At 40.0% G+C, this 16,942-nt stretch overlaps 1 protein-coding gene across 6 annotated transcripts in view; it reads right to left on the reverse strand.

Moving 5' to 3' along the window:
• MYO3B (myosin IIIB) overlaps nucleotides 1-16,942 on the reverse strand; it is a 310,362-nt gene that overhangs the window by 229,677 nt on the left and 63,743 nt on the right. For 5 of the 6 annotated variants that reach the window (XM_067471635.1, XM_060778850.2, XM_067471630.1 and 2 more), the window contains one exon: nucleotides 4,613-4,758. In XM_067471635.1, the coding sequence (XP_067327736.1) occupies nucleotides 4,613-4,758 (146 nt within the window). Of the gene's footprint in view, nucleotides 1-4,608; nucleotides 4,759-16,942 lie in introns of those variants that run through there. The other variant, XM_067471640.1, reaches the window with a different exon arrangement.

A 16,942-nucleotide genomic window follows, 5' to 3' on the forward strand; every position in this document is an offset into this window, starting at 1 on the left:
GGGCTGCACCAGATTCAATCTGGAGCCGCCATGCATAGGCACTCAGGCCTAGTTTCATCTCTATTTCCAGCTGGGGAAGTTATGTACCTTGCAAAGGCTGCCAGAAAAGCAAAAATATCAATCATCAATAGCTTCAATTGTAGGGGTGAAATCATTTCAGGTGACTGAAAACGAGGATGCCATGTCTTGTGAGTGGCATTTACAACCCCTCAATTAGGAGGCAGACTGATCCAGTCAGCAAAAAATGGCCATGCAGAATTAATGAAGTCAAAATAATGGGAAAAGAAAGAGAATTGCTTTGCAAAAATGAGTCAAGTACAGCAAATCAATACTTCATAACATTGCCTATCCTGGTTCTGAACTCAGCTGCCTTCTTTTATTTCCAGATCAAACGCTGCTCTTTTCTGTCCTGTTGGTAAAATTAATATACAGCATTTTGCTGTGAAACTTCCCTTGAAACTTTTCTCCAGTGCAGGTGGGTCACACAGAATCAGGGCCCCCAGTGGGGTACAATTGAGGCACAAAATGCCCCTGCCCACCTCCGAACTGGGGTCATAATGTTGGCTAACCGTGGAAGAAAAATCCAGCATCCATGGAGAAGGGATTGATGTTGTCTGTTCTTTGGCACACAGAATTTAAAGACAACTACTCTTTTTAAAATCTCATTTTTTCTCTTGCCCAATATGCTGGCTGAGAAATGGGCTCCAAAAGGGGAATGCATTTCTGCTCAGTGTACATTTTCTCTTTTATGTAGACGTCTGAGTTATATACACACCATTTCATTGGTGGATAATAAAAAGTCACCTGGAGGTTGCTAAGCAACTGCCAATACCTTCAGGTACCATTTCCAAGTGCTTTGGCAGTGAAGGTAGTGATTTTAACATTATTTTTGTTGATGTCACTTTACCTCCTGGTTGCTTTTCCTACAGAACCAGTATGAGTCTGGTGTGGAGAGATGGAAGGCAGAGTCATCTGAGCATGTGAAACCTACTATATGCTCCTAACCTTGTGTTTGTGTGTGAATATATATAAAAGGTAAAGGTAAAGGTTTCCCCTAACATTAAGTCTAGTCATGTCCGACTCTGGGGAGTAGTGCTCATCTCAATTTCTAAGCCGAAGAGCCAGCATTGTTCGTAGACACCTCCAAGGTCATGTGGCTGGCATGACTGCATTGAGCACCGTTACCTTCCTGCCGGAGCGGTACCTATTGATGTACTCACATTTGCACGTTCTCGAACTGCTAGGTTGGCAGAAGCTGGGGCCAACAATAGGAGCGAACCGCCAACCTTTCGGTCAGCCAGTTTAGCAGCTCAGCGGTTTAACCTGCTGTGCCACTGGGGCTCTGTGCGCGCGCGCACACACACACACACACAATGTATGGGGTGGGGCTTCCACTTCCACAGACAGCTATGACCCTCACCACTGAGGAGACACCAAAAGCCCTCCCTCCAATGGCATTACTGCTTATAGAGAGCACTGTGAACATGTACAAGAACCGGCAACCCTGCCAATGCCCTCCACAAACACAATATTGCCCACCACCCAAGTGAATGCTTTCATATAGGGACAATTTCATCCTAGGTTGTATGTGTTTCCTCTACCACAGACATCTCAGTGTTTCTTACTCTTTCCATTGGTATGGAATGTGCATGATCCCACCCACTGCCCATCCAATAACTCTTTACTACTATTTCTATGGCGTACAGAAAACAGAGCAGAATTGGTAAGCAACTGAACATACTGAGAGGTTTGGGGGACTGACTCAACATGATGGAAGTTGTAGTTCACCCTGAATCAAGACAGAGCACTGTGAACCCCACTGGCAATGGACCTGGACCAAACTTGGCACACAGAACTCCCATGACCAACTGAACATACTGGAGGGGGTTGGGGAGGGGGGTGGACTGACCCAGCAGGTTGGAAGTTGTAGTTCACCCTGCAGCCAAAGAGCACTCTGAACCCCACCGATGATGGATCTGGAACAAACTTGGCACACAGGCCTAACATGACTAATTTTAAACACTAACGCAGTTTGAGGGGGTTAACCTGGCATGATGCGACTTGTAGTCCACCCACATACTTATACATTTTCTTAATTGCACTATTCATAAATAAAATAAAATAAAATAAATGACTTTTTTCAAATAACCCAAGCATCGCCAGGTACTTAAGCAAGTATATATCATACATACTCGAATATAAGCCAAGTTTTTCAGCCCCCTTTTCAAAGTTATTTATTATTTTGCTCTGTTGTTGTTGTTATTATTATTATTATTTTCTATTATTATGATGACATTTACATTAAAAATGTCATAATAATAATAATTTTACTCTATTATTATTACATGTATTATTTTACTCTAGTATTACTGTTATCATTACATTTCCATCATTTTAATCTTATTATTATTATTATTATATGTTTTTAAATGGTTTATATATGCTTTTTAATATTGATTTGAATGTTTTTAACTGTAAGGCACTATAATTGCTATTTTTGTGAGCCGCCTTGAGTCGCTGCAAGGCTGAGAAAGGCGGGCTACAAATGCCGTAAATAAATATAAATAAATTTGTACTTGGTACTACTACTGAAGTTGCAATGGCATAAAATGTCATTTGAAAATAAAAGACAGGCCATTTAGGTGTGTATTTATTGAATTCACTATATGTCCCCTTTAAATAGATACCCCGTAATTCTTTGGCCGTGCAGGCATATAAGCCAGGTTCGAGCTAGAAAGAGATAAATCCTCCTACACAGAAAGGCAAACATCCCTGTTCCATAGATCTCACCATCACCTGCTGCTATTTTACAGGACTCCACCGTGAGACAGTTATTCACAAACGCTGTTTACAGCCTCAGCTTGATAGAATTTATGGGCGCTCCTCAGAAAATATTAAGGCTCCCCCCTTGCTGCTTTAATTGCGGCAGCCTGTTTTACACCTGTGCAAGGAGGGAAGGAAGGAAGGGGGAATGGAGATGAACTGCTGCTTAAGTTTGAGTGATTTTTCCAAAGAGCAGTAGCAGTTCATTACTGGGTTGCTTTAAAAGAGATAATATGATGCAGAACCTTGGAGGGCCTCATCTGCATATAAATAGGCCTAATCAGAAATGCAAATAGCAATCAGGGGGAATTGTCAAAAGCCCCACGATAATTGTGTGATTGTGCCGATAACAAAAGGTCAAATATTTTCATTGTCTCCTCTTTCAAATCGCTAATAGCCAGTGGCTATCCTTTCCCTTTTGCATGATGGGAAATGGGAGAAGCAGACATTTCCCAACTGGCAACCAACCTGGGGCAATGGCTTGATAGAGATTTATTTATTTACTAGCCGTCTTCTGCCACGCGTTGCTGTGGCCCACATGGGGGTTCTGTGTGGGAGGTTTGGCCAATTCTATCGTTGTTGGGGTTCAGAATGCTATGTGATTGTAGGTGAACTATAAATCCCAGCAACTACAACTCCCAAATGTCAAGATTCTATTTTTCCCAAACTCCACCAGTGTTCACATTTGGGCATATTGAATATTTGTGTAGAGTTTGGTCCAGATCCATCATTGTTTGAGTCCACAGTGATCTCTGGATGTAGGTGAACTACAACTCCAGAATCAAAGGGACACTGCCCACCAAACCCTTCCATTATTTTCTATTAGTCATGGGAGAACTGTGTGCCAAGTTTGGTTCAATTCCATCGTTGGTGGGGTTCAGAATGCTCTTTGATTGTGGGTGAACTATAAATCCCAGCAACTACAACTCCCAAATGACAAAATCAATTTTTTGAGTGAAGGACATACATTGGGTTGTTAGGTGTATCGTGTCCAAATTTGGTGTCAATTCGTCCAGTGGTTTTTGAGTTCTGTTAATCCCACAAACGAACATTACATTTTTATTTATATAGATTTATATTCCACCCTTCTCACCCCACAGGGGACTCAGGGTGGATTACAATTTTCATATACATGGCAAACATTTAATGCCATTTAGACATACAACATATATAGACAGACACACAGACAATATGACATCCCAGCTTTTCCAGCTTTGTGATGGCACGCTTGGATCCTTACGCTCACACACTTACACACATACGTCGTCTTTTTGTAACAACTGCTCTATAATTAATTTGTATTTCCCAGTGGCCTGTAAAAACCTGGTTTTTTCATCTGGGTGGTAACAACTAAAAAAAGAAATCTTGGGTATGAAATAAATCTTCAGGTATAGCAACATGGAATATTTTAATTTCTGTGTATCTGTGAGCAACAGAGAAGGATGCTGCTCTGTTGCTTATTTCTAATAACAATTTTACATTTGCTGCAAAAACAATCCAAATCTTTGTCTTTTCTTTATTTTTCAAGAAATCTATCATTTTTTCAATACTCCACAAAATTCCACATATTGAAACGATGGGCTCTTGTAATGTACAACATTTCACCGCCAATGTGTAAATCAGGGCCAGCGAGCACCTTCTTAATAGCAATGTCTCTTTGCACACCTTTCCCAATTAGGATAACTTACGATGCAATGATGCACCAAATATGTATCTTCACTGTTGAAATGCTGTTGTTGCCTTCGTGAGCAACGGTCTAGCAAGCCAAGAGAGCCACCTAGTGCCTTACCTTGGGATCTTGAAAAGGGTCTTCACGGGATGCATGTCAAAGAGAGGCGGATCACCATCTCCCAATTCGATGGCTGTGATCCCGAGGGACCACACGTCGCAGCGGGCATCATAAGAGTAGTCATACTGCTGTTCACAGGCAATGACCTGTACAGGTAAAAAGCATGGGAGGTGCTACAAGTCAGTCATTTCCCCATTGCCCAAGTAAGCCATGCAAGAATGTATTTCTTCAATTTTCTAATCCAGCTCTGCACTCATACTTTCCCCAATAGCTTACATATGTTTCAAGACACACATGCTCATCTAAGAGCCTTTCCACACAGCCATATAACCCAGAATATCAAGGCAGAAAATCCCACAATATCTGCTTTGAACTGGGTTGTCTGTGTCCACACTGCCATATATTCCAGTTCAAATCAGATAATGTGGGATTTTATTCAGCTGTGTGGACAGGGCCTAGGGGTCACAAGCCCCCATCTACACTGCAGTATAATGCTGTTGGAACTGTATTATATGGTCACTGTAGACTCATATAATGCAGTTCTGTGCACTTAAACTGGATTATATGAGTCTAGACTACACTAAATGAGTGTAGATGGGGCCTAAATTTTTAATGCATCCCACAGAACACAGCACAAACAATTGCATAGCCTTTTTTTAAAAAGTGCGTAGCAGTGTGTAGTTTGGACTTGTGCTACTGAAGCTATCATTCAATGTTTGCTGTCCAGTAAGAAAGCACAGTTGCCATTTTTCTGTTTTGGGGTTTTCTTGCACCCTTAAAGTTTTTCTGCCTAAAGTTTTTGGTTTGTTTGTTTTTTTTGGAGGCGAGTGGGCAAATTTCAGGATTTCTCAAAACTTACTTATGCCACCATTTTATGCCATTTCATCTGGACAAGAAGCAGCATTCAAGGGAATTAAATTCACTAATAACATATATAGTCAAATATATGAAAAAATACATTGGAAATGACAACCTTCTTCAAGCCTTCTCTAGTAATGATTATCCATGATCCTGTTGCTTACTATTGCTATGTTCTGGTATGCAGCTTCCTTTACTCTATGGTTCCTGAGAATGCTCTCTCCCTCCCCCTCCTTTTGACTATGTTATCTGTTCATAGCTGTTTTGCTATAAGAGATGCCCTGGCTGGGTGGCACATAAAATTATCTCAAACATATCTGAAACTGGATTGATAAGTTTTTTTACCTGTGTATGCTGAACACATGAAGGTTGTGAGAAAACTAAATGTGTTATTTTTATCAAAGTCTACTTCATTTCTATCTCTTGATAGCATGATCTAAAACAAGTTGTTTTGTGGGAGAGTATATATTTTTGGGCACTGAAAAATACTTCTGAAGTACTGCTGTTTGTATTCACCGACTGATCTCTGTTTTCCTATAGACCGGACATAACAGGTTATTCAGTCTAACAACTGAAAGAATTGCCTGGCATAATTATATTTAGTTGTATACCACAAGAAAAGATTCTACTCTAAAGAGTTTTTGGCTCCTCTCTGAAAAAACCCATAAAACAAAAACAAAAAACCCAAACAAATAATTTGAACACCAAATCTATGAAACAAGTCTAAAAAACAGAAATCTACAAGTCTAAAAATCTGAATTCCATACAAAAATAGATTTAAAAATAATTTGGAAAATAAGTTGGGGGAATTTGTGTGGGATGTCCAAGTTTTCATCTTGCTCAGAAATGTAAGCAGAATAGGCACTAAAAGAAAATCAGGAAAACCACTTGGAAAGGCATTTTGTAAAGGGCATCATGAGGAAACTCCACCTTTACTGTCTGCACCTTCCAAAAGTGGAGGTACAAGCTGACAAAAGTGTTAATTTAATTGTTTTAATGCTATGCTTTTAATAATAATAATAATAATAATAATAATAACTTTATTTTTATACCCCGCCTCCATTTCCCCAAAGAGACTGGTGACAGCTCAAAAGCACAGAGAGCACATAGTTAAAACGTAATGCAATAAAATAAAAACAAAACAAAACCAAATATAAGCATATCACAATAAAAAAAACATCATGAAAACAGTACCATGGGAGCAACAAAAGTGCTGAGTTCAGAGGGATCTGAGTTTTTGCAAAATTCCTAGATAGAGCTAAGGCAAAGTGCAAAATTCAGTGACAGGGATGGGAGAGTAACGTCCTTGGACTTTATAATGTCAGGATTGTAGAGCGGAGGGTTTGGTTTTAATGTTTTTGTTTATTTACCAATGTATTAATATATGACATTGAATTGCTGCCTTTTTAAAGCCGCCCTGAGTCCCCTTTGGGGTTGAGATGGGCGGGATATAAATGTGTTAAATAAGTAAATAAATAATAATTAATTTAAAACTAAAGTGGACAGAGAGCAGCCAGTGAGATACAAAACTATCAGAGGTTAACAAAATAATAACCTGGCCAATAAACTGTGGGTGATATGAAACACATTTTTTTTTCATATTTCCCCCCTATTTTTCCTCCCAAAATGCTTCAAAATATCTCTTTGGGTATGTGGGAGATACTGCATTTCCATCACAGTTTACAGGATGGGGTGGAGGCAATATAGGCCCAAGATAAATATATATGTTTTGTAACCCAAAGCATGAAAAAGCTCCCTATAAGTGCTTAGGGTACATTTTTTTAGGGATGAGTTTGGATCCCCAATGCTCCCTGGGCTAATGTAGGCCCCTACCCTTCTACAAATACTCACCCCTAGTTTAAAGCAACTATTCGTTCCACGACTTTCCCAAGATCTGTATAAACCTACATCGATATGTATGTTTACTCATCTATATTATCCTTCACCCACTCTGGTAAATATCTCATTTTCACAATTGATGCAAAGAAAAATTAGAAATTAACATATATATTGGCACAAAAACAAGAAGAAATGAGCACCACAGAGGCACAAATGCACAGCGGGCATGATTCAAATTGCAATGAGGATCGTTCTAAGTGGAGAAAACCCCACAGGACTGCACAAGCACCCCGTTAAAGATCTCACATAGCAATGAATCGTAAAACAACTCTCTGCCCTGCTTTGGTCTCCCAATACACAAGACATGCATAAAAAGCATAGCCTCAGGCACACAATGTCTAACATGGAGTGACTGTGACTGTGAAGCAAGGGGAACAGGAGACTTGCTCTGTACAATTAGTGCCAGTGACCTTCCAGGCTAGAAGGAAACTGGAAAGGAAAAGGGTTGAACTTCCCAAAGTGGGGGTTTTTTGGCATGCCTAATAGCTTAAACGGTTTATTATGAAGTAAGCCAACAATGTGCCAACAATTAAATCAGTGCATGCCCATGAGCATAGCAATATACCTCTATCCTTGCTCCAAAAAGAGCAAAACAGCTTGCCAAATGATGCAAATGAAATGGAGGACTCAACCTGTCAGAACCTCACCATATAGATTTCACAATGACCATGCAAATGTAATATCTTGAGATGTCTAATTATTAGGGAACAGGGTAACATGCTAGGAATCTGAGTGATTGATTTCAAATATATATATTTTCAAATCCTTCTCCTCCCCCTCCTCCTCTGGAGTTTGACATATATAATTTCATATTTAGTAAGTAAAGGTAAAGATTTTTCCCTGACATTAAGTCCAGTTGTGTCCGACTCTGGTGCTCATCTCCATTTCTAAGCTGAAGACCCGGCATTGTCCATAGACACCTCCAAGGTCATGTGGCCGGCATGACTGCATGGAGCGCCGTTACCTTCCCACCAAAGCAGTACCTATTGATCTACAAGTTTAGGAGCTCAGCAGTTTAACCCACTGCACCACTGGTTTTACCCCTTCAATAAGCTAACTCTCTCTCTCTCTCTCTCTCTCTCTCTCTCTCTGTGTGTGTGTGTGTGTGTGTGTGTGTGTGTGTGTTTAGCCAGCAAATTCATCCTAGAAGTGAATGGTGTTTGGGTGGTTGGTGTGAACAGGCAAAATATCCACCAGACACCTCATCATGTTAGTGACCTTTCGCCGAGGAGGGTTTTTAAAATTACAAGTAGTATTCTCTCTGAAGGCTGGTCCTGAATGTGAAGTTATGATTGTATTTGGAAATATATTATTGCCCAGAACATGCCCCCCCCCCTTTTAAAGTATTTCAATTGTGCATATGAAGCTTGCACCAATTCTAAACACATCAAATTTCAAACTCCTTACAGCAACTGGCATTTGGTTGAAGAACAACACTAAATAACTCCAGTTCTCCTGATAAGTGATCGTTTTAATCTAATCATTTATATTTAATGTATCTAGGTTCAAGGAGTCCCCGGTGATACAATGGGTTAAACCCTTGTGTCAGCAGGAATGCTGACCAAAAGGTCAGTGGTTCGAATCCGGGAAGTGGGGTGAGCTCCTGTCTGTCAGCTCCAGCTTCCCCTGCAGGGACATGAGAGATGCCTCCCACAAGATGCTAACAAATCTAGGCATTCCCTAGGCAATGTCCTTGCAGACAGCCAATTCTCTGATACCAGAAGTTACTTGCAGTTTCTCACATCGCTCCTGACACAGAAAAAAAAAATCTAGGTTCAAAAAGTGCTCATCCTCCTACCACTGAAATGTGAATTCTCTAATTCAGTGTTTCTCAAACTGTGCTCCTCCAGGTATTTTGGACTTCAGCTCCCAGAAATCCCCGCTGGTTTGCTAGCTGTTAGCAATTGTGGGAGCTGAAGCCCAAAACACCTGGAGGAGTACAGTTTGAGAAACAGTGATCTAATTGTATCCAGAGAAAATATCTTGTGGCTTGTCAGAGTAAGACATCCATACCCTAAATGCACCAGATCCCATCTGATCTTGGAATCAAAGCAGAGTTAGTCCTGGTTAGTATTTGTATGGGAGACTGCCAATTAATACCAAGTGCTTCATCTTCAGATGAAGAAACTGGCAAAATCACCTTTGAGTGTTCCTTGCCCAAGTTGACCAAAAGTCAACAGGAGACTTGAAAGCACATATACACGTGAATACTTGAACTGAAATTCACAGCAAAAAATATCACACCATAGCAGTTTTATTATTCTGTAGGATGAGACCAGTCACTTTGTTGTTTTTGCTGGAACATAATACCTCATCTGTTTGTCAGGAAATTAGAGAATTAGAATAAACAACAAAGGGTCCTGTGACACCTCAAAGACTCAGATAGATTGAGCTTCCCTTATCTGGAATTCTGAAATCTGGAACACTCCAAAATTGCATAAAAGTTTGAAAAAATATTGTATGAAATTACATTTCGAATATGTGTGCAAAGTGCAATTAAAATATAAATGAATTTAGTGTTTAGACTTGAGTCTCATCTCCAAGATAGGTGTCCTCATTGGCGAAATGGGTTAAACCAGTGGTTCTCAACCTGTGGGTCCCCAGATAATTTGACCTTCAACTCCCAGAAATCCTAACAGCTGATAAATTAGCTGGGATTTCTAGGAGTTGTAGGCCAAAACACCGGGGGGGGGGGGCAGGTTGAGAACCTCTGGGTTAAATCCTTGTGCTGGCAGGACTGCTGACCGAAAGGTTGGTGGTTTGAATCCAAGGAGTGGGATGAGCTCCCATCTGTCAGCTCCAGCTTCTCATGCAGGGACATGAGAGAAGCCTTCCACAGGATGGTAAAACATCTGGATGTCCCATGGGCAACGTTATTGCAGGTGGCCAATTCTCTCATACCAGAAGCGACTTGCAGTTTCTCAAGTCATTACTGACATGAAAAATGAATCTCCAAGATATCTCATTAGACAAGGATACTCAACCTGTACTTTCATGGTCATATTCCACCTCATCAGAAATGTGTAAGGTTATCCAGAAATCCAGGCATAAACACAGTACATGTGGCAGGGGATGGGATTGTAAACAATGAGGTCAAAGTACTGATAATAAATGACACCATGCACAACTATTGGTGACAACATATGCATCCTGGATGTATGTACACCAAAGAACTCATGTTGTATGTAATCTGATAACTATCCATTATCTTGATTCAAACCTCTGGTAATAGACCTGAACTTCCTAGCAAATGGGAACCCTGCTGTCTCTTTCTCTAATCCCCTTTTCAAGTTCCTTTGCTTCACAATAGCTAATTTGAGGCCAGGCCACATCATTTCGAAAGGTTAAAATTTTCCCCACAGATTTCTGAATTTATATTTATTTATAGCTCAAAAGTACATATTAATTGTTCTGCTGCCTGCCTCAGCCATCAAAGCCATGAATATTGCCATTTCTGATATCTAATTTATGGAACTGGTCTGCAGGCCGTAGGCAGGATGCAAAAGGGCATTGCTGACAAAAAAAAAGTGGCAATATTCCATTGTAAGGTGAGCTCCAGAACAATGCTGTAGTGGAGTAACTGGCATTATTAGGTCCTGCAATGGGGTTGTCAGAGTGACTATATGAAGACAGAATTAACATCTGGGTTTAATGTATTGTCAAAGGCTTTCATAGCTGGAATCACTGTGTTGCTGTAGGTTTTTCGGGCTATATGAAAATGTTCTAGAAGCATTCTCTCCTGATGTTTCACCTGCATCTATGACAGGCATTAAGGCATTTCTAGTTTATTTAATTTCTTTATCCACTTTCCCAAAACATCTGTTCCTTATAATATCACTTCACTGAAATCATGCAAATGAACTCCTTCAAGGCAGTGACTCTGATGGAAAGACATCACAATCAATTTTTCTAGGCCTATCAAAAATCAATTGCTTTTTGTTTTGTTCCCTTCTGAAATATCTAAAAGCAAACATCACTGTGGTTATAATGACGCAAAGCACTGGCTATGAAGATTGTTTGATCAGCTTCAGTCAATCCCATCATAGAGAAGTCTGACAGCTTTATTTATGGCGAATCAATGGATTCCTAATGAAGTAGTTTGAGAGACCCAAATCAAATTGTGAGTTATGTAAATCAGGACAGGACAACAGCATTCCTCAGATATTCTCTGCATGTACACTCGTACAGATGAACACTCTATGGAAAAAGGAGTCACCTCTTTATGCACTTAGTTAAACATCTTCAAAATGGTATTGCATACAAATATTACATCTCTAAGGAGGGAGTGTGAATGATGTGTGTGCGCGTTCACATGTAGGCAGCACCGTGATCTTGTGTCCCTTTTCTTTGTGGACATGCGCACAAAGGACATTATGATATATCATGTTACATACAGAATCGTGGAATCATAGAGTTGGAAGAGACCACATGGGCCATCCAGTCCAACCCCTGCCGTGCAAGAAAAGCACAATCAAAGTATCCCTGACAGATGGCCATCCAGCCTCTGTTTAAAAGCCTCCAAAAAGGAGCTTCCATCACATAGTGGAGAACATGTGGTTGTCCAGATGTTGTGTCATAAATTCTATCATCCATAGTCAACAAAACCAGTAATGAGAGATCTAAACAAGTAGAGTAGCTATGAAAGCCTTTGACAATATATTAAACCCAGATGTTAATTCTGTCTTCATATAGTCACTCTACTTGTTTAGAACATCTAAACAAGTAGAAATTACTCATCCTTTCCCTAGTGGAGAAAGTCATTGGCCATGAGGAGAAAAGTCCAATATTCTCAAATGTTACTTCAACCACAGGGTCACTAACAACAGGCAAGTCAATAGGGTCTCAGCATTAGACTCCTATCTGCATTACTGAGAAAGTATGTGTGGCTTGCCTTGAACACGGAAATATGCTATACAAATATTAAATGAAGTATTTTTAATATATAGGCAAAGAGGAAGCAAACTCTAATTATAACTTCTTTGTTGTAACTTCCCTGACTTCCTGCAAAATTATTATGCTTTCAAAATTTTCCTATAAAGTATATTTAAACACCCCAACACAATTAAGATCATTATAGGACACTGTGTCCTTGATGGATAGCATAATAAAAGTGTGTGCTAGCATTGTTCCTAACAACGTGTCTCTAAGCAGCTGGGGGCTTCAAAGCGTTTTTAAGCTTTGACACTGTTCCTAAGCAGCCTGTGTTTCAATGATATAGTCCTAATTTTTCCAAATAGTGAGTCATCATTCAGTCTTTGCTTGGGCTGTTATAATTTTTTTTTTCTTTAAGGCTTTTTCTATTTCTTCTGCAAAACTTTATATCCCCAGATCTACTAATCATTTTGTGCATATTCACTCTCCTCTTTGCTACATAAGGATCCATGTTCAAATAGAGTGAATGCATGTTAATATACAACAGATATATGATTCCCCAGCAGCCTAGAAGTAACAACTTTACAACAGGAGGCATATTTTTCATGTCAGGAGTGACTTGAGAAACTGCAGGTTGCTTCTGTTGTGAGACAATTGGCAGTCTGCAAGGACATTGCCCAGGGGATGCCCAGATGTTTGATGTTTTATCATCCTTGTGGCAGGCTTCTCTCATGTTCCCGCATGGGGAGCTGGAGCTCTCCACCGACATGTTGAGCAAGTCTGCAGCAAGTGAGTGTGGAAGATGGAGGCAGAAATCCCAGGACCAAGAGGTTTGTATCTAGACATCTTCTCAGGTCCTGGGCATTTTTTTGCCCCGGACTAAAATGCATGATTTGGTGCAGTCTAGAACCACCCTGAATGGGATGAAATGAGGTGCAGAAATAGGAAGTGGGCAAAACTCCTTCACATGAAATGGTGCCTTGTCATCCATGGAAAACTGATCCTGAATGCATCTTGCTTCCCCACTTTCTCTCCCCTCTTTTCAATAGCCATTTATTTCTTTGTCTGGAGCATCCCTCCTCTCCACTACTGCTGGAGAACTAGCACAAACATAATCAGAGTGGGGAATGATCTACAAAATTATACTTACAGCAGAAAGAGAGTTCATAATGAACAAGGAAATTATGTTATCAATTCTGATGCATTAGAAAATGCACATTCTCTGCAAATTCTGTTCTTCCGGAGAAGGCATAAATCCCTCAGTTGGATTTTGTTTTCTATTATTCCATTGAAACAAATCTGTCTATGCATGATTACTTTCAAATGCCCGCGAGGCATCAAAAAATTAAATGGTGCTGTACATCCTGACTTCTCTCTAAATTCGCCTAGAATTTAGTGGGCACAAACTCTCCGCATTATTTAATAAAGAGCTCAAGTGCTGAATGAAATGTCTATTCAGATCAAAGAAAGTCATGTTAGCCAAGTAGAGAGTAAAGAAACCCCCAGCGAATAACCTGGAGCTGACCTGGTGCCCCATGATATGATGTGGGCCAGCGAGTGGCATACAGGCCATGTGGAAGGAAATAAGGGGACCAAGGAGACCAGATTACTGTATGCATTGGGCAATGCTTATTTCCATTTACCCCTAAAAAAATGTAAACACCGAGGTTGCTATTTTCAACCACACAGAATTCTGCCACTTATGCCGGAAGCTAGCTTTTTCATTAAAAGGTATCTAAAGGCATATTAATTAAAGGTGCCTGGCAAAGTCTATTTTAATTCCAAGTTCGACATTGCAAGTTATTTTGAATGATCAATCAAATAAAATCTGTTACAATTAGATAAGGAGCAGTGTGTTTCTAGCAAAAAGTCAGAGCTTCTAATTGAAAGAACTTGCTGAACAAGACGCTGCAGGAATATAATAAAAAATGACACTGTTTCTCAGTAGAAACATTTTTTTAAAACTCTGAACATTTTTTTTCTATCCATGAAATTGAAAGACACAATAGTTTCTAAAAATGTATTCAGATACTTCCCGTTATTTTATTTATTGCTTCTCACATGCTCCAAAATGCATTTTGAAGAATTTATTTTATTTATTTACTGTATTTATATACCACTTTTCTCACCCCTGGGGGGACTCAAAGCGGTTTACACAAAAATAACGGCAAAATTCAATGCCTAACATGCATAAACCAAAACTCAAATCAACAACATATAACTGGCATAAAATCAATAGGACAATTCACCATAAGGTAAGATAAAATGACATTTAAAACATGAACTATAAGAATTAAAACACCCAATAAAAGCATTAAAATCACATCCAGAAGTATATTAGCTATTTGTTTCAAAGACCATTTTTAATGACAGAAGGGGGAAAAACACCATGTTGTTGACAAAACATTCTTAGGTTTCTTTTGATATTTTTTCAAGGCAATGAGGCTCTGATACAATAGCTCTAGGAGATATTTGCATCAGGGAATTCTAGGAAATTAAGATCCTGTCTTGGAAGAGATACAAAAAGGAATGGTTGACATACCTGTTCACAGGGCTGAGGTCATCATGATGCCCGAGGCATGAAAGATAATCCTTTCTATGCCAGATATGTTTTCTGTATTCAACAGAAATGCTTTATGCTGAATGACATTGCTATTCTGCCTTTGTTGAGACGCAAGGACCAGCAACAGAATAAAGTCCATGCCAAGGAGTAAACAGAAGTGAGGGATTGATCTCCTGATTTTTTGAGATCTGATTAATAAAACAGTATGCCAAACATATCATAAGACACCTTCCTGTCGTTAACAGGGGATAGTGTCTCTATTAAATGGGAATGTCTTGCACAGAGACACTGGGCCCATCACCACTAGTATCCCACCATTTCCTGGTTAAGAGAGATGGTTATCAGAGAAACAATTCCCAAGGACACTTATTGTTTATCAGAGAAACAACTCCCAAGGACACCTGTATAGGGTGCTGTGAGTTTTCTGGGCTGTCAGAGGCATGTTCCAGAGGTATTATCTCCTTTCGCCCACATCTATGGCAGGCATTCTCAGAGGTTGTGAGGTCTGTTGGAAACTAGGCAAGTGGAATTTATATATCTGTGGAATGTCCAGGGTGGGAGAAAAAACTCTTCTCTGCTTAACGCAAGTGTGAGTCTTGTAATTGGCCTCTGGAACATGGCCGTACAGTCCAGAAAACTCATAGAAACCCAGTGATTCTTGACATGAAAGCCTTCGACAATGCTTCCTGTGTGGTTTGCCACAATGCATGATACAGAAATGTAAGTTTACTAAGTGCCATTCTATGCTGCCAGTTGCTGTCTGAGTACAAATAAGCTATCTTAACACCAAGTAAGGCCTCTGGTCCATCCAACCCACTAGTTTTTCTTATGGGATTTCTCTTCTGAAGATCAATTATATGGAAGCAGCAGGAGCTGTGTGAAGTGAGTCTTGGGTGGACCTGAATCTTCTCAAGGTACAAAGTTAAGGAGTGGCAACCAACTGTTCTTTCTGCTGGTTTCTCATGACTGATCAGAGTGCAAAGGGAGAGACCTACTAGCTACTTTCCTGGCACACAAACACATCCTGTTCCAGGATCCCTGCAAGAGGAACCTGGCCAGAAAAGGAGCAAGGCCATATCCCCATGATCTCAGTTCACAATGTCCAGATTATGAGATGACACATCCTACCAAGAATGACTAAAAGCTGACATACTGAATCCTCTAAAATACTTCATGTGGTTAAAAATGTGGAAGCCTCATATGTAATTCTAGCTACCAAAGATAATTTGCATATTTTTGTGATAGGAAAAGTATCAACAAGAAATCTTGACTAGACTTGGAGGTAGAGAAGGGAGGGAGACAGGAATCATAGAATCATAAAATAATAGAGGTGGAAGAGACCACATGGGCCATCTAGTCCAACCTCCTACCATGCAGGAAAAGCACAATCAAAGTATCCCTGGCAGATGGCCATTCAGCCTCTGTTTAAAAGCCTCCAAGGAAGGAGTTTCTACCATATTCTGAGACAGAGAGTTCAGCTGTTGAACAGCTCTTACAGTCAGGAAGTTCTTCCTAATGTTCAAGTGGAATCTCCTTAGCTGTAATTTGAACCCATTGCTCCTAGTTTCAAGGACAACAGAAAACAAGATGGCTCCCTCTTCCTTATGACACTCTTTCACATATTTATACCTGGCTATCACGTCTCATCTCAACCTTATTTTCTGCAGGATAAACATACCCAGATCTTTAAGATGCTCCTCATAGGACTTGTTCTCCAGATCTTTGATCATGTTAGTTGCCCTCCTCTGGACACCTTCCAAATTATCAATATCTCTTTTGAGCTGTGGTGCCCAAATTTAGACACAGTATTCCAGGTGAGGTCTAACCAAGGCAGAATAGAGAGGCACCATGACTTTCCTCCATCTAGACACTATACTCCTTTTGATGCATCCCAAAATCCCATTGGCTTTTTTAGCTGCTGCATCACACTGTCGGCTCATATTCAACTTGTTGTCCATGAAGACTCTAAGATCTTTCTCACATGGACTGTTGTCAAGCCAGGCATCACTCATTCTGTATGTGCATTTCATTTTTTTCTGCCTAAATGTAGTATTTTAACCATCTATTTGATTCTTTCTTTTTCAACCACAACCCATATAAAACTGCCCATCTGAAGATGCTATTTGATTTTCAAGAGA

Source organism: Anolis sagrei, chromosome 1 (assembly GCF_037176765.1).
Source record: "Anolis sagrei isolate rAnoSag1 chromosome 1, rAnoSag1.mat, whole genome shotgun sequence".
NCBI lineage: Eukaryota > Metazoa > Chordata > Lepidosauria > Squamata > Dactyloidae > Anolis > Anolis sagrei.